At 37.9% G+C, this 23,600-nt stretch overlaps 1 protein-coding gene across 3 annotated transcripts in view; it reads right to left on the reverse strand.

Annotated features, from left to right (window-relative positions):
* Arfgef1 (ARF guanine nucleotide exchange factor 1) overlaps positions 1 to 23,600 on the reverse strand; it is a 105,649-nt gene that overhangs the window by 27,468 nt on the left and 54,581 nt on the right. For all 3 annotated transcript variants that reach the window (XM_006974687.3, XM_076563685.1, XM_076563684.1), the window contains exons 15-23: positions 20,218 to 20,329; positions 19,807 to 20,012; positions 19,511 to 19,595; positions 15,938 to 16,109; positions 13,452 to 13,603; positions 8,964 to 9,092; positions 8,074 to 8,232; positions 7,707 to 7,857; positions 272 to 362 (exon numbers count right to left, since the gene is read on the reverse strand). In XM_006974687.3, the coding sequence (XP_006974749.1) occupies positions 272 to 362; positions 7,707 to 7,857; positions 8,074 to 8,232; positions 8,964 to 9,092; positions 13,452 to 13,603; positions 15,938 to 16,109; positions 19,511 to 19,595; positions 19,807 to 20,012; positions 20,218 to 20,329 (1,257 nt within the window). The remainder of the gene's footprint in view (positions 1 to 271; positions 363 to 7,706; positions 7,858 to 8,073; positions 8,233 to 8,963; positions 9,093 to 13,451; positions 13,604 to 15,937; positions 16,110 to 19,510; positions 19,596 to 19,806; positions 20,013 to 20,217; positions 20,330 to 23,600) is intronic.

The following is a 23,600-nucleotide window of genomic DNA, read 5'->3' on the forward strand; positions in this document are numbered from 1 at the left end:
AGATTTGTGAATTTTTTCATCAAGAATAATATTTCCCTGATATTTCCAGTACCAATTGTAACGCAGTTTTATGCAATTAAAATTCTTCCTGTATTTTACATTTGTAAAAACAAACTTAAAGGTACTTCATCATCTAAATCACAGTATACCACAAAATAGTCTTGCATTACTTTCTAAGTTATTTTGACCGTATTTTTTTTTCTTTTTAAACAAGGAAAATATAGAACTGAAATAGTATTCAAGCGGGAAGAGGAGAACATGAATACCTTACCTATCTACAGCAACCACAACACTTTGAGAGCTGGTTTCTCCAATAGACTCCTGAATACTTGCTATCTGCTTCCAGTCCACATTTCCTCCAACTGCCAGACATAAGAGTGTGCACCATTTTGTTAGACAGCAGTTCAGGAAAGAATGCACCTACAGTTCCAGGTGTTCTAAACCACACTTCTAACGAATACCAGAAACCATGTGACGCCAGAGACATTCACACAGTAAGGACACGTGCGCAGTGAGATCTACTACAGAATCTATAAGACACATCTGCAAGGGCCACACAAACAAGACCACTATGAATTTAGGTCACAAAATTGGTGGTCCTGGGCAAAACTTCCCTTACTCTTTAAGAAAGGCACTTCTGCCCTCCGGGGTCCTCCCGCTGTGCTGTAAGCCTGTACTTAAGACCTCCTACCCCCTTCAAGAAATGACATTCGACATTTAAAATTAATATATATATATATATATATACATATAATTGAATGAATACTGCGAATGTAATCTATGAATACCACAAATGTGATTAATATCATGAGTGTAATTTAAAAAATAAATAAAAAAATTAAAAAATTAAAAAAAAGAAAGGAACCACCTAGAAGTGCACCAGTTCTGCTGCTGTCGTCGTCGATGAGTCCAGGTGGCCACAGTACCATTTCTGTCACTAATCCCCGACCTCCTATACCGTTCATTCAAATTCTCTGTATACTGTAATAGTCTCGTATTTATCAGTCACTTCCCTTTCCTTCCAAACTATTCCATGTTAGACAGTAAAACAACATTCCTAGTTCTTAAATTGCACTTGAGGATTATCTTTGGTATATGTGCTGACCAACTTTACATCAGCTTGACACAACTTGTCATTCGTGAAGAAGGAACATCTACTGAGAAAATGCCAGACCAGATTGGCCTGTGGCACATTTTCTTGATTGATGGTCGATGTGGGAAGGCCCAGCTCACTCTGAGTGGTGCCACTTCCGGGTTGGTGGTCCTAGGTGCTAGAAGAAAGCAGGCTGAACAATGAGTGGGGATCAAGTCAGTAGTCAGCAGAAGTCCTGTGTGGTTTCTGCATCATGATGTGCCGGCCTCCAGGTTCCTGACTTGAGTTCTTGCCCTGACTTCCCTGAAAGTGGTAATATGATAAACCCTTCCCTCCCCAAGTTCTTTTTGGTTATGGTACTTTATAATAGCAATAGAAACTCTAACCAAGGCAGAAACTATTACCAGAAGTGGAAGATTAACAGACCTGACCATGTTGTGTTGGGGGAGGATTGTGGATGGAACCGTGGGCTGGAAAAACCATGGAGTTTTCAAAGCTTTAGTGAGCTGCTGTGGTAACTAAGACTATTGATGAAAGCAGTCCAGATGATGGAGGCCTGGCTTGTGAGGTTTCAGAGGAAAGTTGGAGAGTCCCTTTCAGACTACTGGGCTGTTTGTGTCATATTCTGTATTAAGAACCTGTGTTGTCTGAAGCTGGAGCTGGTGGCAATCCATACCACTAGCTGAGCTGAGAGAAGCAGTGATGACTGGAAGAAACCAGCGTCCCTGAGGTACAATCTTCTGGGAAGTGTGTCCTCAAGGTCAGCACACAGACGAGTTCCAGCGGGAGCTAAAGTTGTATCTCATGCTGGCAGCTGAACTTGGTAATATGTAAGAGCCTCCCAGGTGGTATCAGTTTTAAAGGCATGAAGGGACCATGGAAAGGCTTGGCACTGAGAGAGGTCAGGGAGACAAATAGGTGATGGGCAGCCTCAGGGAAGCAGAAGCCTCCGGATTGAAGGTGTCATGGAGAGGGGCTAAGGCTGTGTGGCAGGATCAGAGTCCCTGAAAAGAGCTCAGGAGCGGTGTATGCAGGCCCCTGCAGTGGAGACCTGGCCACCAAGGACAGTCTGAGCCTAGACAAGCTGCAGGTGCTGTGAATTCAGAGACTGTCCAAGCCCTTTGGAACCCAGAAGACCTTGATTATATCTCAGGCACTGACACCGAGTCATTCATACTGATGAAGTTTGGTTTTGCTTGACTTGGTTTGACTGTGCCCTGGATCTTCCTTCTTGGAGTAAGAAGGTATGTAACTTATTTTTTATTTTACATTAAGATTGTTAGGTCTGTTTTTTACATCTATGTATTTCTCTTCCTACACAGTTTCGGCTCTCACAGTCTCAGTCCTCGAGTGCCAAAAATTTCCAGACTTATTTTCCTCTACAATCTCTTTACTTCCTTCTCTCACAAGACCAATACTCCTAAATCATCACCTTCCTTTGATTTACTATGTTAGGGTAGAAATTCTTTGGCCTGCCATTTAAGTACTCCTCTCTAACATTTTAATCAGTATGTATCAGTCATCATACCCAATGCGTATGTCCAATGAAGGATTCTACTCAATTGTTTTCATTTATCTTATTCAGCGAAGTACTACTCAGATTAGAATTGTTCATATAGTCCCAAACCACTTTAGGAATGGAAATAGTGCCTTCTCACCTGTCGGAGCCCACTTAGGCTTTACCCAGCGGGTCTGCATAAAGAGGATGACTGGACCACGGGCCTGAGTGCGGGTGTCTGAGATGGTCTGCACCTGGTGGTGCTGGGGGGAGGTCTTACACTCCACCCCTTGGCATTCTTTAAAAACCCTAGTGCAGAGACTGTCAGGTCCTCCTAAGGCTATCCTGTATTTTCTATCTGTTTCTCTCCCCTGTTTACTTCTAATATTTCCTGCTGCTCCTACTCAAGAGCACTCTGGGGAAAAATGGGGGTGGGATGCCCCCCCCATACTCACCCAGACTAAAAATTCCCTGAAAATTAAGAATCAAGTTATATACATTTTCGCATGTTACTACCCTAATCAGTATTAAACCAAAGTAGGTACTAAACAAGTATCTGTTGATCCTATTGACCAAACATTAAATTCTCTTCTGAATGCAAACATGGCAGATGTAATTTAAGCCACTGAATTCAAATTCTCTGCGAGGAACTGAACAGTATAAAAAAGGTACAGCTGCACTCAGTTAATTTACCAGCAGAGAAAGATACACACACAATAAATTTTAATACAATGTAATGGCTACTCCACGGCTGAAATAGACTAACTACATATAAGTTTATTAACTAAGACTAATGTTCATAAAGGAGAGAATAATGGTGCTGGCTCATGGTAACTATATATGTATGATGAAATATTAACTACACTCTGGAGACTGACTCTATATAAAAGGAAGCTGGAGGGAGAGCGATCAGAAAGACGGGCTAGTTATTTAAAGAACGCATGTGAGCCCATGCCATATTTTAACCTATTTATATGTGGTCATAATGAAAACCTGAGCAGGAGGCACAGAGAAGGGAGAGAAAAGCGGGAGATGGCATTGTAACGACACTAGAGAATATATGGATGATTCGGCAGTGACATCTGTCACCCCGCTGGTCACTAGGGTTATTAGGCTGATATGGCTGCCTAGTTGGGTGTTCCCTCTTTCTTCACAGTTTCAAGCACCTCCCTCCCAAAAGCCATGTGCTCAGATCAGGAGGACAAACTGCCCTATAAAGAAAGCCTGGTGGTTTTTGTTTTCTGGTTAAGGATATACGAATAGCTGCGCTCCCCACCAAAACCTCCAAACAAGCTCTAAAGAAACTAGGAATGGAGTTTACAGGCGTTAAGGTTGTTCCACATTTTAATTCTGGTGCTGGGGATCAAAGCCACGGCCTTATAAATGCCAGGCAAGCACTCTACCAAGTGAGCCACACCTCTAGAACGACTGTCTCAGCTAATGTACTACTTTTTTCTTTTCCTTTTCTTGAGTGTGGCAGGCACACTGTGGCTCCCCAAGCGCTAGGATCATGGGGATGTAGCCCACACCCAGCAGTGCAGTAATCTAGACGACAGAATCTCTTGTCCTTTTACAAGACTGACACGTTCCACATTTTCCCACATTTCCCTAGGTGTCATCTACTGAAATAGGAAGTCACAGGGGTTTGCTATTTCTGAAGTAGGAAAAGATAAGGAAGACAAAGTCTCTCTCTCTAACACAGGAGTCAAGGAGGAAGCATGAAGTACGTGACAAGAGTAGCTGAGGTGGGGAACAGTGCCGGGGAACACTGAACACACACAGCAGGCAGGACCTGAATGAAGGAGACATTGTCAGAGGAAATGAAGTCAGTCATCACATAACTTGTTTTATGTATCAACTGAAATTACATTCTAAAGAGCATTTTAAACTATACTTAATGTGATTTATAATCATTTATAAAATAATTTAAAAAAATCAAAGAACAGAAAAAATGTCTAGGAACTCCAGGAACTATTTCACAAACATGTAACATCTTTCAGAGTTGTATGATAGTAAAATAGCAACAGACAAATAATTCTCATTTTACCAAATTACTCCTATTTAGGACAAGATAGTGCTGTATGTACTCTTAAAGACTTATGTGGCCAAAGCCACTGACTTTTCAGATATTAATATATACCAGAAGGCCTATAGTTCAAATTTATATGCTATGAATTGTTGTTGTTATTTTTGCTCTTTTGGGGGGGGTCTGCCATCCAGCTCCCAAATAAATTAGGCTTATTTTTACTTATGAATGTCCAGTCTTAGCTTGGCTTAGGTTTTAGCCAGCTTTCCTTAACTTTTCCCGTCTACCTTTTGCCTCTGGACTTTTCCTGTTCTCTTATTGCTCTAAGTCTTACTCTTACTCCGTGGCTTGCTGTGTATGGGTGGCTGGCCCCTCGAGTCCTCCTCCTCTGGCTGCTAGATCTCTTTCTCCCAGACTTCTCTCTATTCTCTTTCCTGCCAGCCCTGCCTATCCTTTTTCCTGCCTTGCTATTGGCCAGTTCTTTATTAGATCATTAGGTGTTTTAGACAGGAACAGTAACACAGCTTCACAGAGTTAAACAAATACAACAGAAACAAAAATAATGTATCTTAAAATAATATCCTACTATAATGAATCTTTTTTTTTTTTTTTAAAGACAGTTTCACTGTGTACCAGGCAGACTTCAGATCTGTCATCTTTCTGCCTCAATCTCCCAAATGCTGGGATTATGGTGTGCATCTGCATGGGCAGCTAAACATTTTTATGTCTGGGGTGGCTTTTTTGTTTGTTGCTTTTGCAGTGCTGGAGAAAAGGACCCAACTCTCAGATCATGAGCCTTAGCAGCAAGCAAGGCTAAGGAAGCCATCTTGCCACCCTCCCCAGGCTAGATGTTTTTGATGATCTTACAGTTTCTATTTCTAAAACATAAAGTTACAGACTTCTTCCATGGACAATTTGCCTCCACATGTGAGTTTCAATTCTTTTTTTTTTTTTCCCGAGACAGGGTTTCTCTGTGTAGCTTTGCACCTTTTCCTGGATCTCACTCTGTAGCCCAGGCTGGCCTCGAACTCACAGAGATCCACCTGCCTCTGGCTCCCAAGTGCTGGGATTAAAGGCGTGCACCTCCACTGCCCGGCTGTGAGTTTCAATTCTATCAAAATATCTGGGGAACGTTCTGTGTAGGAATTAGAGACAAAAGGGAAAGTAAAAAATGATGATGTAATTATTTTTTAATTTAAAAAATAAAATGAAGTCGGGCAGTGGTGGCGCACGCCTTTAAACCCAACACCTGGGAGGTAGAGGCAGGTGGATCTCTGAGTTTGAGGTCAGTCTGGTCTACAGAGCCAGTTCCAGGACATCCAGGGCTACACAGAGAAACCCTGTTTTGGAAAAATGAACAAACAAATAAATAAGTAAATAAAAAAATGAGAAAAATAATTGGGAGAAAAATTTTACCTATACTACACTTTTATAAATGGTTTTTATTTCTATCGATATTGTACAACTATTTACATAGAATTTGCTTTCTATTTGGTATTATAAGCAGTCTAGGGATGATTTAAAGTATATAGCAGGACATATATGGATATACCATACTCTTTATGTGAGGAACTTGAGTATCCAGGAGTTAAGTATCTCATGGGCCCTGGATTCAAATCCCCACAGATACTAAAGCATGACTGTCAGAACACAGTCCAGGAATGGAGTCGTGTGAGGAGAACTCTGAGTGCTTGTGAGAACGCGCCAAGAAAACAAGACAAGAGTCTTGTGACCTCAGTTCTTCCAAACATGAAACTGCTTGGAGTGTGTTTTCGTGCTCGTCCCAGGTGCAGCAGATGGTTTACTTCGGGTTAATCACTATTGGGAAGGGGTTAAACTCTCCCACTCTCACAACCAAGTTTAAGTTCCAGTTCTGAGAAGGGCAAACAGGTGTCTTGTCCAACAAAGGGCCATTTATTTACAAGGCCCTTGCATTAAGGGTCGAGGGAGAGAACACACACAGAAATGAGTGGAGAATGGAGGAAATCCAGAAGGAAACTATGACACAGACAGTTTATACAAAAAGCAGACATGATGGCTAAACCTGTAATCTCGGGAGGTGGAGGTCAGGGAATCCCAAGTTAGAGGCAGTACGACTTTACACTTCACACTCTGCTGTGGCATCCCTGAGAGACAGACTGCCATACTGCAAGGTTAAATTACTTCAGTTGAACTACCACAAGGAACTGATTTTACTAAATCCAACCTGAGATCAAAACATGGTCCTAGTCATTTATCTTTCCCTGTAGACACACTTTTAGATTTGAAACCATTTTAGGTTTCTAAAGGACTGCAAAAAACAACTGAAATGACTAAAGGCTAAGGATGGCTGGAGGTGGAGCGGGAAGGAAGGTTGGATACTACTCCCTAATCTCCAATGCCCTGGGCATTGTGCTGAGTCCACTTGTGTCTATATTCTTATGTAGTCCTAACAATCCTGCGATGAGGTGATGCCTTCAGTCTGCAGTGGTAGAAGCTGAATCTAGAACTAACAGAGCTGACATGTCAGCATGAAAGAAGTAGAGAAGGACGCAAACCCAGAAGGACAGAAGTCAAGGTCAAAGTCTAGGCTTCTTCCCTGGTGGAACTCTTTCCACTCATGACTGAAAATGGATCATCTTTGACTTTTTTGGCATCTATTTTTGCTAATATTCTCATTTGTACTAGTGTAGGCCACTCCAACCTCTTCTGAAAGCTTGGGGAAGAAGTTCCATCCTGATAACAGTTTGGGTGGACCTACAGAGGGGGTTAAAAAGTCTCAGTGTAAATGCTTTCTCTAATTGCTCCAATTATCTATTATTTTATATCAGCCTACACATTGAAGTTACTTGCCTAGTCTTAAAAGCAAGTGAGTTGAATGTATCCTTATCACAATTACAAGGAAGAAACTAAGTGGCATTTAATACTGTAAACCAGACCAAGAGAAAAAGACTAATTTCCTAGTCATCTTGTTTTTGTCTATTACATTAGGCAAAGGGCAATTTATCTCATTTCTCTAATTATATTTCATTGTCATAATAAAAATTACATAACCTGGAGGGTAAAAACAAATTTTAATATTTTCTAAAAGTAATTTTAAAACCCCTCACCTAGCCCCAGACCAACAAATTCATCAGGAGCCTGATCTTTTGTTCCAGTGAGAGATCCTTCTCTGCCTCTCACTGTCCCAGAAATGTATCGCGGCTTCACTCCGGTTCCTATAAGCTGTGCCAGCTCCAACTGACTGATGCACTTCAGGATCTTCAGGAGAAAAGGAAAAAAGAGTGAGCTTTTAACAATATATATCTTCAAATATATGCAGTTAGGATTTGAAGACAGATTACATTATAAATCATTACTAAAAGCTGTTCATATAAAATATACTAAATTATTTTCCAAAATTAAGCTAAATATTAGTAGAATATTTAGCATCAATTCATTTTATAAATTGAATTGCAAAGTTAAAAGTGTTTCTACCTCATGCCATGAGTTTCCTAAATAATTTCCATCAGTGTGAGCCACTGTGATGAGTGTTTTTATCGTGTCGATATTCTTCTGTTTCATTTCAGTAATACCAGAACTCACTGTAAGTAAGGTAAATCTGGCTAGTGCTTGGACATATGCATCTCTTTCCAGCTACAAGAAAAGAGAAAATTGTATTTACATGGTTGAAAATACAGCATACTGACTGGCCTCTAATTCATGTTGAACAAACCGTCTATGTGTTTAGTAAATTTTAACAGACATGTCGTAAATTGTATACAAAACTAAAAAAAAAAAATATAATCTTAAAATAAGGCAGATAGGCAGATAGTTCATAAATTTCTTAAACCTAGATACAGTCTGAAGTACCAATTCAATATGAGATTTTCAGTAGTTAACAAATAAATTCAATACAGTGAAAATAAATTTACTGAAAAATTCAATTATATTAGCCAAAACCTGCTTTATAAATTTATTCATATTTCCTCCACAGCTAGACTGTATTTTGTAATGTACTAAGTTATAACATTCACAATGAAATATTAAATGGGTTAAGAAACAAAAGAACCTAGCTAAAAGTCATCCTTAAAGTCCATAAACTCCTAAAGAAGACGGTCTTCATGGAAAGTATGATAGGTACTTGGTTCTTTTAAAGATAACTAAGTTCTGAGGCTTAGGTTAAAAGGTATCTAAAATAAATACTTACAATGCTTAGAAACACCATACAGAATTACTCTATCATAGCTTCTCAAAAATTATTCATTGAAATTCTATCACAAATTTAAAGCTGGTTTTTAAGGATGTCAGAAAAAAAAATAATATGAGTTGAACTATACTGATGACATATATTTTCCAAACTGGTTATAAAGGTAAAATTCTGTTACCTGGATGCTAAAAATGCATGCAATTCTGATGGCACATCTTATCCCTTCTAGGCAAAGAGAGGCTACTTCAGTATCATCACAGTCTTGTAGACCCACACTGAAAGCAGCCAGAAAAGGTGTCCAAGCCAGCTAGAAAAATTGAAAATTTAAAATATACCATACATATCAAGTAATAATTGAGATTCTCGGCATAATAAGTAAGAAAGTTTTCTTAAAGAAGAAAATGTTTCCTGAGCTTAAATAAATGGAAATGATCATAAATTCAGTAATAACCTTAGGCTTATTTTAAGAACAGTATCTATAAATTATTCACAACAATGAAAACACAGGAATAGTCAAAATTCATATAAAGTCTTATCAATGACTTAAAATTCGTTTCTCTTTGCAAGCACTGACCTTTGCAATGATTCAGACTCTTTAGTTCCAATACAATCCTTTGAATCATTTTCCTACCTGGCAACAAGTGACCCTACTTTTTTCAAAGCCTGCTCTGTATTTCTTTAACTATTAATTTCATTCAGCCTTTCTTTAACTATTAAGTACTTACATTAAGAAGCAATGTTTGATTCCTAGTTGGACAATATCTAAAAATATTTAATAATCTATTCATTATACCTTTTGAATTAGCTCCGTTTTCAACAGTGACTTTTTTTTTTCCAGAGCTGAGGACCGAACTCAGGGCTTGCACTTGCCCACTGAGCTAAATCCCTAACCCCTTCATTATACCTTTTGGAAGGGAGTACTTGTTTGAATTTTATACTCAGCAGGCACTGGTCTACATCTATAATCTGAGCACTTCAGAGGCAGAGTCAGGACTGTGAGTTCAAGGTTGATCTGAGGTAATTGGAGAGACAATGTCTCAAAATGCAAAGGACTTGGTCAGGTAGCTCAATGGTAGAGCACTTACTTAGCATAGATAACAAACAACAGAAATCCACACAACTCTGAAATGTCTGATATGAATTATGTTGCTTTTAATAGTTCATTAAGCAGCAGAGCTATAATGATGAAATTAAATTTTGTAGGCTTATAAAACTTTTCTAAGGAAAACAGAATTACTTGGAGCTATTCTTCTAAAATTCAGAAAGTTAAAGGCAAAAGCTTAACATCAGTACACAGCACACAAGCTGCAGCACCTAGATTCTTGCTAGGCCTCTACATCTACAGCACTTGAAGATGCTGCTTCTGAGACGATGTGCAAGCATCAAGAACAGTATTCATCGACTACAAAGTAACCCATGGAAACAATAAATTATACATTCTGCTAGAGAAAGCAGACTTCAAGTTGAAAACCAGTGTTATGTCTTACGAAGAAATACACATGGTTCTTAAGTCAATGGGAAAAACATTTATCTTTATTAGGATTATGTTTAATCCAAGACAATGGTTTCTCTATTAAATTATACCTAAATAATACTCAGTAGATAGTAAAACCACTGTTTGCACATAATTGTATAATCTTTCTGAAATAAGATTTAGCAAGATATAAAAATGTTCTCATGAATATGTTTACATCCCTTAATATCATAAACCACATTCTAGAAAATTAGAAATTTATTATCTAGTCCTGTCACCCAACCAATACTTACTGAGGAATTACAAGCCAAGAACTGTACTAGATATTAGGAATGAATGTAGTCTCTCCCCTCATAAAATAATAATGTTTACATTAAAAAAAGGTGTGGTCAAGGACTTCAACATAAGACCTGATACCCTGATTTGGACAAATAAATAGGAGGGAATATGTTTGAACTCACTGGCACAGGAAAAAACTTTCCAAACAGGACTGTGGTAGTACAGGCATTAAGACCAACAGTTAATAACTGGGACCACACAACACTAACAGGCTTCTGTACAGCAAAGGACACCATTATTCAAGAGAAGAGGAAGCCTCAGAAGGAGAAAAAAATCTACCAATTATCCATTGACTGAGAGTTAGTGTTTACAACATATGAAGAACCAAAAAAACTCATGAAAATCCAATTGAAAAATGTGGCACAAAACTAAACAGAATTCTCAAAAGATGAAACACAAATGGCTAAGAAACACTTTAAAAAATGCTCAACATCCTTAGCCACTAGGGAAATGCAAACTAAACTACTTTGCGATTTTCTCTTACACCTGTCAGGATGGCCAAGGTCAGTAAAATAAATGACAGCTTGTGCTGGCGAGGGTGTGGGGTGAAGGGACGCTCATCCATCTATATCAAGACCCAACTCTGCCACTGTATTCGGAAACACAGCCAAAGAACGCTTCACCCTACCACAGAGGTACTGGCTTATCCATCTCCATCTCCACTGCTGCTCATTCAAGACAGACAGAAATTGGAAACAGCTTAGATGTCTGTCAACAGATGATTGGCTAAAGAAAATTCAGTACACTTACACAATGGAATATTATTCAGCTGTTAAGAAAAATGAAATCATGAACTTTGCAGAAAAATAAATAGGATTGAAAACAATCATTCTGAGTGAGGTAACTCAGACCCAGAAAGACAAATGTTGCACCTTTTGTCTCATACAGGATGTTAGCTTTATACTTTAGATATGTGTATTTCACTTAGAAATATTAATGCACAGAGGTTAGGAAGCCAGTAAAGGACCAGTGGGGAGGAGGAGATCTTCCAAGGAATGGAACAGTGCTATAAAGAGACAACCAGAATAGGAGGCTTAAATGAGGGTGGTGGTGGCAGCGGCGGTGGGGGCGGCGGGAGGGCAGGGTAGGGGAGGAAATATGGAGGGGATAACAAACACTAAAGGCCCTTTGAAAAGCTATATGGAAACCTACCTACTTCCTAAATATACATACATATATATATAAAAGGAGTTTAAATGGAGTCACCATAATGGGGACTAGTACCCCAATTAGACATCATATACTACTAAATAAAACACCCAGGACCAAGAACAAGTTTCATCTCTTTTAGTTGTTGGCCAATGTGACTCCTCAGGATCCCTACATCCCTCCCACCCCAAATAGTACAGGCTGCTGACAATACTATTGCTTACCCTTCACAACCTGACAGTTAAAACGCTATCACTGAAGACACTGCATACTTATGTCACAGAAAGGAGAAATCTAGCGGGAAGCTTCAACTCTAATTGTCAATGTCTATAGTGCTGGAAGGTGCTAGATTTGCTACCAGAAGAGAAAAGTAATCATCTTAGCCAGCTACAATAGAGACCTGTCTAGCAAGATATGCTCACTAGTGCATTAGTGGCATGGATGTTATGGAAGTAACCAATCACTTTTTAAAAATTGGATTTAAGGCCAACTCCATGAGCGAGAATGCATCCCTGACACTGTCAATAAAGCCAAGAATCTGAGACTAGATATAAGTCATGGGCCTTAAGGGGACACCTCCTACCATTACTCTGCTAAATGAACACAGCAACAAAGTGACCCCTGATGACATGTTGCTATATCCATCCATAAGTGCATCACTTAACCTTCAACAGAGAAGCTTCTTCTTGCAGTATGATGCTCCCCAATTGGACAACACACAGAGTGTAAGAAACTTTGAAATGCCCAGTTTTAAATGGAATGTCTATATGATAGCTCCCTCTCCACAAGATCACGGACCTAGGTGGAAGAGGGGACAGAAAGAGTCAGAAGTAGTGGATGACATCAAGGAAACAGTGTCCGTCGTCGTCGTCGTCGTCGTCGTCCCCCAATCCCCCCCCACCCCGCCGAGACAGGGTTTCTCTGTGTAGTTTTGGTGCCTGTCCTGGATCTCACTCTGTAGACCAGGCTGACCTTGAACTCACAGAGATCCACCTGGCTCTGTCTCCCAAGTGCTGGAATTAAAGGTGTGCGCCACCACTGACTGGCTTGAAACAGTGTCTTCTACACACAAAAGTGCAGATGTACATTTGAATTTACGGACTGTGACAGCATGCACAGAACCTGCACAAACTCAAGCTGACAAGATCATAGCACAGTAGAAGAACAGTGACCATGAAGTCCTACCCCTAGTCACAAAGCTATTCACAACTGACAGCTTCTGGGAGAGGGAAAAGTAAGTTTTCTTCAATGAAGTGACAGTGGTCTATCAATCACGTTTCAGAGCAGGCATTATTTGTTTCTTCTATGGTTCTAGTTCTACTCAGAACCCTCATATTAACTCCTCGGATAGAAGTGTTGATGATAATCTGAGCCTCAGGATCACTTTGAAATTAGAATGAATATCAAAGATTTAGAAATAAGTCATTTATAACTGAAAAAAAAAAACAAGCCAAGGATGAATGAATGAATGACCATTCTCTAAAGCCTTGTATTTCTAATTCTGAAATTATACTCCCACCAATTACTTACACTGCACACCACCTTTCACTTTCTTTAATTAAGAGATAGTTTATATTAATTAAGTTCTAAACAATCGGGGTATCTTCTAGGTCAAATAGACTCTATTACTGTATTTTAAAAATATGCTAAGCAAAATCACATATCAATAAATATATACTGTAGCAAAGTTACAGTGACTCTAACCTTAAACATGGGCCTCACGTGCTCCAAGTGTGTCGCACTGGTGAAAGGCGCCTGGACGTGGCTCACAGCTTCCATGAGTGCTTTAGCGGTCTTGGCCATCTGCTCCATTTCTAAGTTATACAGAAGTCGTCTTTGTTTCTCACTCGCTACATCTGAAATAAGAAATAGTACCATTTAAATTAGAAAGCACTTTAAGATGACACTAATAGTCCTAAGAAGCCAGACCAAATGATGTGTTTGATTCTACATCCATGAAATCTCTGAAAAGGTAACCCAGAGAAACAGAGCAGACAGGGCAAAGGCAGAGGGAACTCTAGGGATAACTTATGGGAACAAGTTTTAGTTTGGAATAAACAAATGTTTTATAGTCTCAGGAGAGGTGATGGATGCACAACAGTGTAAATACACTAAATGCCAAAAGAACCACCCAATCTGCCTATTTATTGACTGACTGACAGTCATGCTAAGGGTCCTGCTCATGCTTGCTAAGTGCTATACCACTGAGATCTATCTCCCTTTGAATTTTTACTTTAAAAGGGTAAACTGCACCTAGAGAATGGTGGAATACTGGACTAAAAGTCAGGAGTAAGTGGAAACCTGTGAAAATCTCAGAGAGTATAACACTCAAAATTAAAGTTACCAAGAAAGGGACCAAACATGGAAATGAACAGAAGTCAGGTAAACACAGTGGCATTTGTCCTCAGTTGGCAAAACAGACCAAACAAACAAACAAAAACAAAACAAAACAGGCTCTGCCCTGATACCCTAAGCAATTTTAGCATTCCCAGAACACCACACCTTCATCCCATATCAGGTTTCTCACTGACTTCAACCATCAACTATCAGACGAGGAGAGAAAAATATATGACAAGGGGGTGCTATAATCTAGGCAAAACGAAATCCAATCAGAAAACAGGCATTTGCTTCAGTGTAAAGCTGAAGGCGTAATATATTTAACACTAGAAGGAAAGTCGAATTAGCATCACTGGATAGACTGCTAACTCTGATCTGATGCTGGAATAGACGAACAGTCAACAATACCTAGCTCAGTCTCTGTCTTTTCCACTGATCTCTTAGGTTTGACAAGTAGTTGTCATTGAAAAAAAGTTTTCACATTACATAGATTTCAATTTTTTCCTGCCCACAAACAACGTAATTCTTTGTTATTTTTATACATAAACAAATGTTAAAAGTAGACATAGTGAGAGAAGGTAGAGGCGGTTAAAATTATTGAAGTTGGATATGACTACTAGAGAAAACCTGATTCTAATTATTTTTCCTAATCTGTCTGGGCTTGAGTTTCCTTGCTTATAAAGTAGAAAGAATTGCTTAAAATTCTTCCTGAATATTAAAAAAAAGATAAGGGATAAGGCCAGTTATATCCTACTGACATTATCTCCCTAATGCCCTGGGTTCTTGTAATTCTAAAATTTCAGAACAGATTTATCCTATAAACTTTATCAATTGCCTCATGTTAAAAATATTTTGCTACCAATATGTTCAAGTTGAGATTTCACTCCAAGTACAAGTGCTTAGAAAGGCAAGAATCTTCTTTCTGAACAAATCGTTCTAGAGCCATTACACTCGCAGGCCCAGAAATGTCCACTCTGAAGTCAGATCTAAGCTCTAATTAATCATCACTGTCTAAATGTATATATAATATCTAGAACAGTGCTGGGTCATGGTTGGCTCTAGTACTGTTTAGATAGAGGAGTCAATAGCATTAGAATGTGTAGTTTGACACAATCATTCTCAACACTACTACTTTTCCCACCTCTTCTAGTCACATCCACATCCAGCTTCCATTTATGCGTAATGGTTTTTTTAAAAAAAAGACAGAATTATGTTGCTTATAGATGATGAGAAAGCAGAAGTCTTTAATTTTTAATTTTATGTGAGAGTTTTGCCTGCATATGTCTGTATACCCCAGGAAGACAGAAGAGAGAATCAGATCCCCTGGAAATGGAGTTACAGATGGTTGGTTGTGAGCACTTATGTATTCTGGAAGAACTGCAAAATGTTTTTAACTTCTGAGCCACCTCTCCAGTGTCCTCTAACCAAATTTCTTTGATTTCCAAGTCCCTGCTGAGATGAACTGCTGAATGAACAAGTTAATATTTAAACACTCCTAAAACATGTAAATTACCCAGTTTTTTTAAAAATTAATCAGTAGTCAGTGTTTTCTTTTGGATGCTAAAAAAAAAAACAACAAAAAACAAAAACAAAAAAACACAGATCACCATCATAACAGTTGTCAGCAAAATAGCCAAGTCACACTGAAATTAAGTGGTTTCCTAAATTAAGCAAGCAGCAAACAAACAAAAACAAAACAAAAAAACCCTCAAGCACACACCTCCCCCTTTAACATTTGAGACAGGAAAGTTCCAGATTAGCTTTAGAAATACAGGGAGCCAGGCTTAAACAAGCACTCCCAGAAACAGAGCAAACCCGCCCAGGGAACAGTCAGACTTGACGAGGGTACTTACTCTGCTTGGAGGATTTTGTAGGGATTGTTAGTTCTTTTGTTTCTTTCATTGATATTTTCTTCCCAGCTATTTCATTATAAATGGCTGATAGATACTCTTCAGGGAGGTCTTTACTATCATTGATACCTCGATTCATTTTAATGTATTGTTCCTTTGTCATTTTGTTTTTAACCTAGATATGAAAAACCATTATCACTTCTAAAAATTTTACTCAAGTCAGGCAGCGCACGCCTTTAATCCCAGCACTCGGAAGGCAGAGCCAGGTGGATCCCTGTGAGTTCAAGGCCAGCCTGGTCTGCAGAACAAGAGCCAGGACAGGCTCCAAAACTACATAGAGAAACCCTGTCTCGAAAAACCAAAAAAGAAAATTTTTTTAACTCATTTTTAAGAATTAAAATACCTGTTTAAGAGACTTCATAGGTATTCTGAAGTCTAGAAACAAAAAAATTCAACAAAACGTATATAAAAATGAAAGTCGCCAAAAACAAGGGCAATGTAGAAAAGATACATTCTGGCATATGCTTTAGTGAGCACAATACTGTGGAAAGAAAGAATCTTAAGAAGGAAGGAGAGAAAATAAAGTGACTTGACTTTTGCCCAAGGTATGTAAGACTTCTAGTAGGCTCTTAGGCCACACAAACCATTAGAAACACCAAAGGATTCAAACTGTAGTTTAGAATGACATGAACAATTTACAAATAAAATGGAATTTCATTGTCTAAAAAAAGTGAATGCAAAAATAACAATAGTTGAAGTGTTATTTAAAACTACCTAACATTTTCTGAGTTATCAAAACAACTGCATTATATTAGATGACCTGGATGAAGCATCTTTAGAATGTTTTGTCTTGTTTAAACATCCTCAACAGTGATGTTCAACTTAATAAAGCAATGGAATAAAAGTTAATAATTTGAAAGATGGTAGCAACATGGCCAAACATGTAATTAACATAGCAAAGTATATTACACTCTACTTCCAGCAAATCAGACAGAAAAAACCCAGTTGTCTTAAGCTATTTTTGAAGAAATATTTAATTAGACACATGTCTACCACATGCCATCAAGAATTAGCGGAATTCTAAAGGCAAGGCTCTTATAGGCACACATTAAAGCATACAGAACAATAATGCAGCAGGCCATCACAGGCTTAGAGATCTAATGTGGGAAAGCCTTAATGCAGCAGGCCATCACAGGCTTAAAGATCTAATGTGGGAACGCCCAGAACACAATATATAACATAGTATAATGTAATACAGGGTAGAATCAGGGCAAATATATTGACTGAAGTTTACATTACTCTGCAAGTAAGATCTAATATGCTGAAAATGGAACAGGAATGCTTTTCCTGTAAAATTGCAAAAATATGAATTTTTAAATTGAACTGGTAATTTAAGACAATAATACTGAAGGCTATCATAACTTTAAAATTTTAATCTCAGGATGGCTTTAAAAAACAAAAAGCAAGGCATTTTATCTAATATCTGATAGATAGATGCTTATAAATAAAGAAAAAAACAGGAAAAAAAAAAAAAAACAACCAAAAAAACAAAAACCAGAGTGATCACAATTTGAAGTAAAGGAAGGTTAAAATCACCTGGAAATAGTTAAAATGGAGAAATCTTTGGGCGTTGTGCCAATCAGAGGCAGGGTGATGTCTTATGGAAAATATGAAGTAACTGTTAAGTGTCTGCATTTGGGTAAGGGCTCCTTGGGAGCAGAGAAAACACTGCTTTTAGTTATTCCAAACAGGCTGCCCACTACTACCATGGTAGATTCTGGAAGCAATGTAAAACCAATTCTATTTTTCTTCTCTTGAAATCTTGTACGGAACACATTACTTTTGAATTTTATTCCTATATGCTTAAATTAATGTCTTACTTAGTAGCCCTATCTGGGCTTTGTAGAACAGGTTGGCTTTGAACTCCTGAGATTATCTGCCGCTGCCTCCTGAATGCTGGGATTGAAGATGTGCACCATCAAACCCAGCTAATAGCTAGTAGATTTTTATAAATAATTTATAGAGACAACTTTACTAGATAACCAAAACATGCTTTTTAGAACTAAAGCAAAAAGTACCGTAAAAAGTACATCAAAATCTAAAGGAACAGGAGTGAAGGTGGAAATATGAAAACGAGGGCAAGTAAATGCTTCAAAAAGTTTTCAGGTTTGCACCAGAGATGCAATATTTTAAGTATTGTCAAGAGAGTGACTTTTAAATATATATATATTTCAGGCTTTCATCATTAACAGATTGCATACATACAATCCACTGATTTTTAATAAATCTGTAATTGATATTTTATTGAATGGAGAATAATAAAAATAGATTATTAATTCTATCTTCAATTGACTTTTCTTGGCTACTATTTTAATGAGTTAAGATAGGAGTCATATTTTCAGAAACCTTCTAGACAGTTGGAAAATTTGGGTGCTATATGAAGAAAAGTATTTAAGGCTGTATCATATTTCAGATATAAACACCTTGTTTTCTTGAATGTTTATTTATTGGTTTAAAAAAAAAAACTTTTCTGTTATCAAGATGGTGCCTGTTAACCTAAACACAAGATATATTTATTACATGCAAAATATTTCTTAGCTACTTGTAAACAGTGATGTTTTATCTGAATGAATGTTCATTTATACATAATTCTGGTAATTATTTAAACTGTTACTTCATCCTGGAAAAAAAATAAACCTTAATAATGAAAGTGAAAAAAATACATCAAAAGCAACATTTTAACATAGTTATCAGAAATCAAAAAATATACCTTAATAATTAAAGTGGGAAAAAAAAGTACATCAAAAGCAACATTTTAAAGTAGTTATCAGAAATCAAGTACAAAAAATATACCTTAATAATTAAAGTGGGAAAAAAAAAGTACATCAAAAGCAACATTTTAAAGTAGTTATCAGAAATCAAGTACCACTTCTTTAATAACACTAAGGATTTGTGATTACTAAGCATGGTCACTGAATTGGGACACTCTCTACACACCTATAGTGAAATGTTTGTTGAATGTTTTAGTTGAGATGGTAGTGATTGTGCTTAAAGTGTGTCTCTCTCAGAGACACATGCTGAAAGACAAAGGAAATTATATATAATTATGATGTGACAGCATTATCTGTGGGTGTGTTTGTATGTGTGTGTATGTGTCTACACCAAGATTGACCACTGGTAACTGTGGGGGATGGTGCAATTCTAATAGTATTATATAACCTATGCTATACTATATAATCTCTTAATACTAATCCCACTGCTGTTCAAACTTTAAATGTTCTTTTAAAAAGACAGATTACATATAGTAGTTTCTATGTAATGAATACTCAGAAGACCTAAAACATCCTTCAGTTTAAAATTTGTTTTAACCTTTGTATAACTTTCAATCATGAGACTGACAAATATTTTACAAATGCTTAAAAGTTTTATTGAAATTAATAGCAAATGTATACCATTTTAATTCTGTCAATTAATTTAACTACATGAATTTAAATTTCAGCTAGTACTTAACAGATTCAAAAGAATACATTTAATTCTCACTACTTACTGTAAAAATTGATATAGAAGAAAACATACCTGTGGACTATGAAGGTCTGTGGTCAACATGATAATTGAGTAGGCCAAAACATAAGCAGTATCTGCACTAGCAAAAAGGGTTTGTCTGAAAAAAAAAAGTATCACATTATAAGCTTTGTTTCATATAAATCACCACTTTTAATGTTCTCCCTCAGGATTAACACTCTATCATATATTACAATTATAGATGAATTTGTCTTAACACTACCAAATAGCAGACAATATAAACTGCCTTAAGGAAGGGCTCTGACTACCATGGAAAACTGACCATCAAAAAGTATACAGATCTTACTTACCCTTGGTTGCATTCTAGGTATCTTGCAGCAAATTTTTCCATTAATCGATCAATTTTTTGAGCTTCCCCTGGAAGACGGAATCCTTCCAAAAACAGACGAAGGGCTGAAACAAAGTCCTTCCCTGAAAAGTCATGTTGGTCCACATATGCATACATGACTTCTTTATTGAACTTATCATTATCTCCCAGGAATTCACCAACCTGAGTCTAATGAAAAAACAAAGCATAGAACTTAATATTCAATGGCATGCTCCATTTTCTACATAACCATTTACAAAGCAGAAAATCCCAAGAACCACAAGTTTTGAAACCTGGTTACATAAGCTCCAGACTGCAGCTACAAGTTAACTGTTTCACATACGCATATAAATTGTAGACAGAAGGTTAGAATGAAATAAAATGGTCTTCTTACAGAGTCTAGTCTTTCTTCTTGATGCAAGAACTGAGCTATATCTTCAGGTGTGGTGCCAAGCATCCCTTGTTCTTGGAGGTACTGTATTCCTCTCTTTGGTTTCTTATTAAATCTAGATGAAGTTAATAGAAAGATTAAAGAGAGAAAACTACTCATACTCCCCGAGAAGATTTTGAAATACAGTAAATTACTTTCTTAATTACATATAGAAAACAGGAACCAACACACACGCATACAGAATCAGTACACGGCAGAATGGAAGTGCGTCATTAACACAGATAGGGATCCCCCTTCCTGGGCAGGTCGCTACAGTGTGTTGTACTTTCTGATTCCTGTATCAGTGGTCAGCGAGGCCAGTGACGACCCTGCAGAGCAGACAGCGCAGAAAGCAGCGAGCACTAAACAGCACTTTCGGCAGTCACCTAAACAGATCAGACCAGCACACAAAGCTCTCCGCAGTGTAGTTCCAATTGACCTCTTCCTCTCATCGATTTCTACAGCCCTTACTGACTCGCTAAAACTAATGTGTCTGGAGACTCTTCTGAATGCCTTTTGCAGCCTCTTCTCATAGGGGAACTCTCCTTCATGCTTTAAGAGCCAACACAAATGTTACTTCTTCACTGAAAAGCTATCTACTTCCTACTTTTGTCATTCTGGTGATGCCCCCAGTGACCTGGACTACTGAGACCGTTCTTAAATGGTCTCCACATCTCATTTTGTCCATATTCTAATTCATCTTTCAGGTGGCTAGCAAAGCCATCTTTCCAGAAATGTGATAATGCTGTTTCTCTGTTTAAAATACCCATGGCATGACAGAGCCATGAAACAAGACAAATACTCCCTTACAGGAGAAAGCAGCCTTCTATATGCCAGACCCAACTCTGTGTTCTCATCTAATATACTTCCATGAAACATATTCATTTTGTTTTTAATGTTCTTCTCTGTTATGTCCTAATGAATCCTCTTAAACTATAATTCAATTACAGCCATGAACAATAACTAAAACTAAATGTTTTCAATGTCTGATCAATGTAGTCATGAAGAAATCAGGGAGGAAATGAATATATTAGAATTAAATGAAAATGAAAGCATGACTAGCCATAATTTTTAAGGTAGGACAAAAGCAGTTCTGAAAGGTAATTTAAGGTATGAGTTCTTATGCTTACAAAAAAAAAAAAAAAATCAGGCTGGCCGGCCGGTGGTGACACATGCCTTTAATCCCAGCACTCAGGAGGCAGAGTCAGGCCGATCTCTGTGAGTTTGAAGCCAGCCTTGTCTACAGAGCCAGTTCCAGGACAGGCACCAAAACTACACAGAGAAACCTCGTCTTGAAAAAACAAACAACAACAACAATAAAAAAATCAGAATGGTGGGGGACATAGCTCAGTGGTAGAGTACTTGACCAACTTGAGGTTCTTGGTTCAATCCCCAGTAGCAGGAAAAAAAATACAAAGAAACAAACAAAACACAGAACAAAACCCACCACAATCAATGACCTGAGAGTACACTGTCAATACCTAGGCCTGCAAGATCTTAGCAGGTAAAGGTATTTAGAGCCAAGGCTGTTGAACTGAGCTCAATATCTGGGACCCACATGGTCCAGGGAAAGAAATGACATCTGCAAAGTGTCCTGACTTCCACACACATTTTGGCATACATGATCCCACAAACATATACAAAAGAAACAAATAAAATACCCAAATAATTAAATTAGAGAGACTGGATTTAAGGTTCGCTTCACAGGAGGAAATCCATGCCCGGTACTATAAACCTTGTCAAAAAACTCATACTGGGCAAGCCATAGGTCCTAAGAGTGCATGCCTTTTAATTAATCCCAGCACTTAGGAGGCATAAGTTCTGTGTAAGTGAGGCCTGTCAGGCAGCCAGGTCTATATAACAAGTTCGAGACCAGCTAGGATTACATAATAAGACCCTGTTTAAAAAAAGAGAAAAGAATTCAAAGCATGAAGAACAATACAGGATTATGACACCTGATTTTAAATTACACTAGACAGCTACATTAACAAAAGCAGCATGGCACTGCACAAACACTGACATGTAGCCAATGGAACAGAGGGCCTAGAAATAAAGCCATGCAGCTTTTGTCATGTGATCTGTGTTTTCTTTTCTTTTTGTTTTGACAATGTTATACAACACTGTCCTACAGGCATGCAGTAACCACTGCCTTCTTGAACTCTCTGGAGCTATGATCATCTCCAGGAGCCCCACAAAAGACTGGGCTACACTAATGAATTGTCTATCATGAGAGTCTGCTCACCAAATCCTATCTGTTAAAAGGTTGCTAGAGAAAGAAACTCATTTGGCTGAAAGCCTTCCCTGAGACTACATAGTGATACCTAGCATTGCTGGGAGGGGAACCTCAAAAAGCCCTGCTCCTCCTGAGGATGTAAGAAGACATTAACAGGCAGCTGGGGAAGGGGGCCTGGAGAAATGGCTCAGTGGTTAAGAGCACTTGTTGCTCTTGCAGATCTGGGTTCAATTTCCAGAGCCCACATGGCCAATCACAGCCATCAGGAACTCTGGTTCCAGGGGATCTCATACAATCTCCTGGCTTCTGTGAGCACTAAGGATGTATGTGGAACACAGACATACAAGTAGGCAAAACATGCATATATAAAGTCAACGAAAACGTAGGTTAAGGAGAGGGGCTTCCGCTCTGCAGCTCTGGAAAGCCATCCTCAATCCCGGCTGGTCAAGTCTTCCAGCGCTCTCAGGACACTCTGTCATTAGTCCTCACCTATGAGCAGTGAGCCTTACAAATTTACTGCTTCCCCAGAGTGAGCTTTGGTAAAACCAGAACTTTGGTTTGTCACTGGAACTTTACAAAGAAGGGATAGACATTGCTTAACCACTCCCAACCCAAAATTCTCACAAGAGATCGTGTGTTTACTTGTTGGGATTACTATAACATATGGTATCAAAAAACAGTAAGATGTTAAGAAGTAAAAATAATAGTTATAAAAGACTTGTATATAAAGATTAAAATAGCTAGTTTTTTTCCAAAATGGAAAAAAGGCTTTAAAAGCTTATATAAATTATGAGGGTCTTAATAAATTATTTAAGGTATGTAAAGAATGATATAGAACAAGACACTGGTTTATTCCAACACTTCATTGTCTATCTACAGCTGAGAAAAATGAGCCTATCTTCTTAAATACTGAGAGCAAATCTTAAATAAAATAAAATACAATAAACTGGATTTACCAACTGCAAAACACTAACTCTTTCTGGAAGAGTACTTCTCACAGCAGTAATGTGTCCTTCTGTACCTTAACAACCCAAGTTCCATGACTACAGGCAGCTTCCAAAACAAAACAAAACAAAACAAAAAAAAAAAAAAAAAAAAAAAACAAAAAAAAACT

The sequence above is a fragment of the Peromyscus maniculatus genome, chromosome 2, assembly GCF_049852395.1.
Source record: "Peromyscus maniculatus bairdii isolate BWxNUB_F1_BW_parent chromosome 2, HU_Pman_BW_mat_3.1, whole genome shotgun sequence".
NCBI classification, from domain to species: domain Eukaryota; kingdom Metazoa; phylum Chordata; class Mammalia; order Rodentia; family Cricetidae; genus Peromyscus; species Peromyscus maniculatus.